Genomic DNA, 5,961 nt, shown 5'->3' with positions numbered 1-5,961 from the left:
TCTGACCTGCTTGAGTTCCAGTCCTGCATCCTTTGGTGATCAACAGCAGTATGGAAATGTAAGCCAAATAAACCCTTTCCTCCCCAACTTGCTTCTTAGTCATGATGTTTGTGCAGGAATAGAAACCCTGACTAAGACAGTGGGTGTCTCACAACCTCCCCTAACTCCAGCTCCAGGGAGAGTTGATGCCTTAGAGGACATTTCACTTACTTGCACAACCTACACATAATTAAAAATAAATCTTTAAAAGTAAATAAACAGAGGTTAGAGAGATGACACTGTGGTCACAAGAAGTGGCTGCTCTTCCACAGGACCCAGGTTCCCAGTACCAACAAGGCAGTTCACAACTGTACATAATGCCATTTCCAAGGGAGCCAATATCCTGTTCCAGTCTCCTGGGCACCAGACACATACATGGTACACAGACATATGTATGCAAAACACTCACATACATAAAGTAAATAAATCAATCTACCTAGAAAGAGAGTGTGAGAGAGAGCGAGAAAGCAAGCCGCGTACTATAGAGGAAGACACCCAGTCAATCTTTGGCCTCCACAAATGCGTGCACAGATGAGCATGTAAGACCTTTAAGGGTCTCTTCTGCTTTGGCAGATGTCTCTTTCTCTGAGGCTGGCATTCCTTTACCCTTAGAGACCCAGAAGTAAAGTCCTGGCATGGTTTGGATTTTCAATTGCCTACTAATTGGTGGAAATTGAACTGATCACCAAAGCTCCATGAAGTACAGGCTTGCTCCTCAGAACGGCATTAGTGGGAGGTAATTTCTAACAAGTGGGAGCTAGAATGGGGTATTCAGATGAGCAGACAGGCCCTTGAAGGAAGGAGTCTAAAGGACCTCCGTCCCATCTGTTTTTCATTTCCCAGCTTCCAGGTCCACGGTTCTTGCCCATTGTTCCCCATCATGATGTGCCCAAAGCAACAGGGCTAACAGCACAAAACAATGCCTCTAAAACCACAAGCCAAAAGAACCCTACGTTTATAAATCCTAATACCTCACAAGTCTGGTGTAGGAATGCAGAGCTGACACCCACATTTACTAAAATGTATGTAGAACAAAGAACCCACGGGCTCCAAACCCCTCAGTAACTAAAGTCAGATGATGGGAGAACCCTTGAGGTGGCTGCTCCTGCTCCTGCCACACTACCTACTGGGGCCTTTGCCCTGATGCCTGAACCAGAGATGAGTGATCTGTGAAATGGGGCTGGAGACGAACAGTTAAGATGAGGATGGTAACTATAGTTCCTCCTTCCTGCCATTGCCAATGTGCTTTGGGATACAGGGCTGTGACTACTGTCAGGACAAACCCTGCTCTTCCCTGTGCTTAAGCAGATCGGAATTTGTTTTCATTACTCTAGTAATCAAAGGGTTAATTAACCAGCATCTTCAGCTGAAAATACCGAGTTCCTATAATCCCTTCAGAAGTGATATTTTCACTAATGATTCAAAAATATCCCTTAACCCAGAGATAAAAGAAGAAACCAAAAATGAATTCAGAAGACATCACAGAAATGACAGGATGAGTAATTCCAGAATAGATGAACTTACTTGGATATTAAATGTGTCCACTTCTATTCACACCTCCCCAGTGCATTCCTGCTACTACTATTACCAAGAGCGTCCAAGGGCCATAGCAAGTCTGGATCTCTCAACCAGCCCTGTCTACCCCATGTCGGCTGTGGCTGCTACCCACAGCCCGTGTCCACTTAGAAATCGTCCCTCCACTGATTGTTGTTATCAGCCATTTGAAGTGAGAGAATCAAGTTCTTATCTTCTACTCACTTATCCTTATTGAACACTAGTTCCAGAGCATGCCAGGTCTCAGAAGGCTCCCAGAAGAACAGGCACAGACAAGTGGATTGTTTTCAGTTCCCAGCTACCATGCCTGATCAGACAACTGGCTACTTAAAGGAAAGGGAAGGAAAAGAGGCACAGAAAAGATAAGCTAGTTAGGAGGGAGGCGAAACACAGCTAGGCAGAGAAGTCACTATGGCTGCTACAGACTCTGAAACTTGGAAAAAAGGAAAGAACCAGGACTGAGTTAAGAGTCAGTGGTATAAAAGTAACATCTGACACCAAGGTTACAAGGGATAAACAGAACTCTGGGGCGACGGCAGGCCCCGTGGAAGCACTACAATCAAGGCAGGGCCAGGAGATTGAAGAACTCACAAAGGAGAAGGTGGCAGGGCCTGGGGAGCAGCAGTCAGGAGCCATCTCAGAGAGAAGTTTATAGTCCACAGGCCAAATGCAAACACTGGCTGGACTAGAGACTGATCCCAAGAGCTAGGGAGCCAATGCTACAGCCTGAGCCACATTTAAAGGCTGAGGGAAAGAAACTGCAAAAGGAACCCAGCAGAGGAAGGGAGCACAATGCAGAGTCAGCAGGTGACAGGGAACGTCAACAAAGGCAGACCTTTACAAGAGCTGACTAGGGCAGGAAGGCCACCTCTGTCTCTGAAAAGACTAAAAAGAAAACAGCCTGCCTGAGAGGCTCACGCTGCTTCTGTCTCCTGGCTGTGGCTGAAGTGAGACTATGGTGACAAGAGGAAGCAATGAGAACAAGCAGGACCCAGCAGCCAGCCCCTCTGCTGTCACTGACAAAGAAAACAGCACTTTAACCCCCAGCACACCATGTGTTTATTTATACTCTGCCCTGTTCCACAAAGAATTTCAGGACACAAAGGGTAGGAAGGAAGTGTGGACAAATGGCCTCAGGGCGCAATCTCCAACATTCCTCAGCTTTTTTTGGTAACAAGTTGAGAGGACACTGGGGCACAGCTCTCTGGCTGCTCTCCTATTTCTTGTTGGTAGAGCCTGGAATCTAGAGGCCTCACCTACAGCTGTGTGAGCCCTAGCTCTAAAGGGCCTTTCTTTGTCTGGCCTTATTCTCTACATCTCTGTTAAGGGAGAGTACCAATTCATCAGTCTTGAGTTTGGAGATACTAAGACAGAACAAACAGGAAAACAGTGAGGATTATAAGGACTTCCTAGGTGGGTGTTCTCCCATCTTCCTTCCCAAGTTCTCTTTACAAGAAATTAAAAGCCATCTGGAGCCGGGAACCAGGGCGTGCTTACTGGGAAGAGTTTGCCTAGCACGTCAATATAAATCCCTCTGTTAAACTGCCAGCACCACCTCAAAAATACAAGTAAACAAAACCAGGCATGGTGTTGGATGGCTTTAATCCCAGCTTGGTCTACAGAGTGAGTTCCAGAACATCCAGGGCTACAAAGTAAGACCCTACTCCAAAGTAATCCCCCAGTGATTATTTAGATAAGTATAAATAATTTACCATTAATTCGTAACTTATGAAAAAATGAATCAGGGCTAAAAGATAGCTTAGTGGTTAAGAGCAACTGCTGGTCAAGCCTGAGGCCAGAGTTCATTCCCAGCACCCACAGGAGGCAGCTCAGATGCAAAGGATCAGCGAGCGCCCTCTTCTGGCCTCCACAGGCACCTGCACTCACACCCAGTCATAAGCACAGACTTCACAGAAGCCCAATGTTGTAGCACATGTCTGAAATCAAGAACACCCAGGAGGCTAAGATGAATTCAAGGACAGCCTGAGCTACACAGTGGTCTACTACCTCAATAACAACCAAATTAGAATTACTAGCTTGATGGTAGAAGACACTAGGCAGAAACTTCAACCGCTAAAGCCATAAAACATAAAAACTGGTCAGTGGCTTAGCCATAAAAAATAAAAACTGGTCAGTGGCTTTTGCATATGATTTCCTTGTCCCCTACAGCACTTCTCTACCTCCTCCAGCACAATAAAATTATCTGAACCCTTCTACAAAGAGTCAACAAACACTCCTTTTTTCTTTTCCGTGGACTAAGGGTTCAATTAGCTAGGTCTAGCATGCATCTGAGTGTTCTACAATAGCTCCGTCCCTGTGTCTGCTGGCTTTCTCCATTTAAGATAGGGTCTCACCGAGTTGCACTTCATACTGGCTGTACTTGAACTTGTAATCCTACAGCCTCAGCTTCCCCTCAACCAGCTGGGACTATAGGCCTGTACTATTAGACCCAGCTATCTTCTGTTTGAAGAAGAAAAACAGAAAAAACTAGGGATGTAACATACATTTGAAGGTGTGTGTGTGTAGTAGTGGGATGGAACCTAGGCCCTTGCATACACTGCTCCTAAGCCATACTCTCCAGCCCTGAACACAGTAAGAACCTCACAGCTATCAGAGTTTGCAAATATAAGACAACGAAGTAAAGGACAACACCCTCACCTATCTGACCCACCTGCAATGGTGGAGATCTGGCTCACTGGGATGGTGGCTGCCTTCTGTAAATCCATCTTTATCTTTTTGGTCTGTCGAGAGAAGGGTGATTTGGTAAGTAGGGCTGTGCAGAGCTAAGCACGTGCTGCTAGAATGAGGGACCATGACACGCCATGTATGTTCCTTCACAACATCAGGCTGTGGGACACACCATCACAATTTTGGCCACCCATCTCTCCCCTACCTGACTATCCTTGCTGTTGGTCAGGTCCTCAAAGGCCAACACGCACTTGGCAGAAGCATCCTGAAGTTGCTGGTACCACTGCATCGTACTATCTTGTACCTTCCCCTGCAGGTCTGAGAACAAAAGACAGGCCTTAGTGGCAGTGAGCTTATAGAACATGGCATCTGAACTAGGACTGTTCTAAGCACTACACTATGCATTGGCTGCTTCAGTGTCACAATCACACTACAGAGTAGATACTAATACTTTTCCCATTTAACCAGAAACAGGCACAGAAAGGTTTGCTTGTCCAGGTCACACTGCTATAGAAAGAAGAAAGAAATCTGACTATCTGGTCTAAACACAATGCTATGCTGATCCCTGTAGCTGGTCTTTTGCTACATTGGGGGTTCTTCTTTCTTGCATTCTTCCAACCCCCTAACACTAGATAGGAGAGAGAAAGGATAGAGAGGAAAGGAAAGACCTCCCTGACTAAAGTCAGGGGTCAGAGGGGGAGACGTTATCATTAGACAACTTCCTGATGATCAGGAGTGTTCACTTCCGTGGGGCAAGTCTGGTCTTCACCAGCACGATATCTAATTTGTTTTTCTTCTCAGGACACAAAACACAGCCAAAAACAAGTGACCTACCCTACTTATAGGGCCCTACCATTTATATACCCCATGAGAAGTCCCCAGAATTCCAAGCATCACACAGTCACAGGAACTATCTGGAGCTGGCAAAATCATAGCCAGCTGCTATGGACAGTTGGAAGCAGTTCTATATGCCACACCTGGGATTAAAATGAAAACATACAATATTTCTGTGTTTTAAAGAAACCAAAACTCAGTCGGGCGTGGTGGCGCACGCCTTTAATCCCAGCACTTGGGAGGTAGAGGCAGGCAGATTTCTGAGTTCGAGGCCAGCCTGGTCTACAAATTGAGTTCCAGGACAGCCAAGGTTACCCAGAGAAAAACCAAAAAAAAAAAAAAAAAGAAAGAAACCCAAACTCCAAAATTGTCACTACATATCCTCGAAAACAAACAAATAAACAAAAAAACTAAGGATATCTATACATATGACTAAAATCATAGAAGTGGGACTGGAGAGACTGCAGTTCAGCAGATTCACAGTTAATAAAATCCTCTAAAAAAATTTTTAAAAGAGCAGTTGCTACTCTTCTTGAAGACCCTAGCTATCTGAATACCAGCATCTACATGGTGGCTCCCAACTCCCTGTAACTTGAATGCTCTCTCTTCTGGCCTCTGTGAACACGTGTACAAATGTTGTGCACATATATACATGCAGGCAAAACACGCACATAAAACAAAAATAAGTAAATCTTAATTCTTTTAAAATACTCAGCTGGGCATGGTGGTGCACGCCTTTAATCCCAGCACTAGGGAGGCAGAGGCAGGCAGATTTCTGAGTTCGAGGCCAGCCTGGTCTACAGAGTGAGTTCCAGGACAGCCAGGGCTACACAGAGAAACCCTGTC

At 45.5% G+C, this 5,961-nt stretch overlaps 1 protein-coding gene across 1 annotated transcript in view; it reads right to left on the bottom strand.

Annotated features, from left to right (window-relative positions):
- Gle1 (GLE1 RNA export mediator) overlaps positions 1–5,961 on the bottom strand; it is a 26,150-nt gene that overhangs the window by 12,103 nt on the left and 8,086 nt on the right. Inside the window, exons 8-9 of the mRNA XM_021192328.1 lie at positions 4,487–4,599; positions 4,265–4,334 (exon numbers count right to left, since the gene is read on the bottom strand). Of these exons, the coding sequence (XP_021047987.1) occupies positions 4,265–4,334; positions 4,487–4,599 (183 nt within the window). The remainder of the gene's footprint in view (positions 1–4,264; positions 4,335–4,486; positions 4,600–5,961) is intronic.

The sequence above is a fragment of the Mus pahari genome, chromosome 3 (assembly GCF_900095145.1).
Source record: "Mus pahari chromosome 3, PAHARI_EIJ_v1.1, whole genome shotgun sequence".
Lineage (NCBI taxonomy): Eukaryota > Metazoa > Chordata > Mammalia > Rodentia > Muridae > Mus > Mus pahari.
The sequence above is the reverse complement of the archived record's forward strand: the minus strand, read 5'-3'. Positions and strand labels throughout refer to the sequence as shown.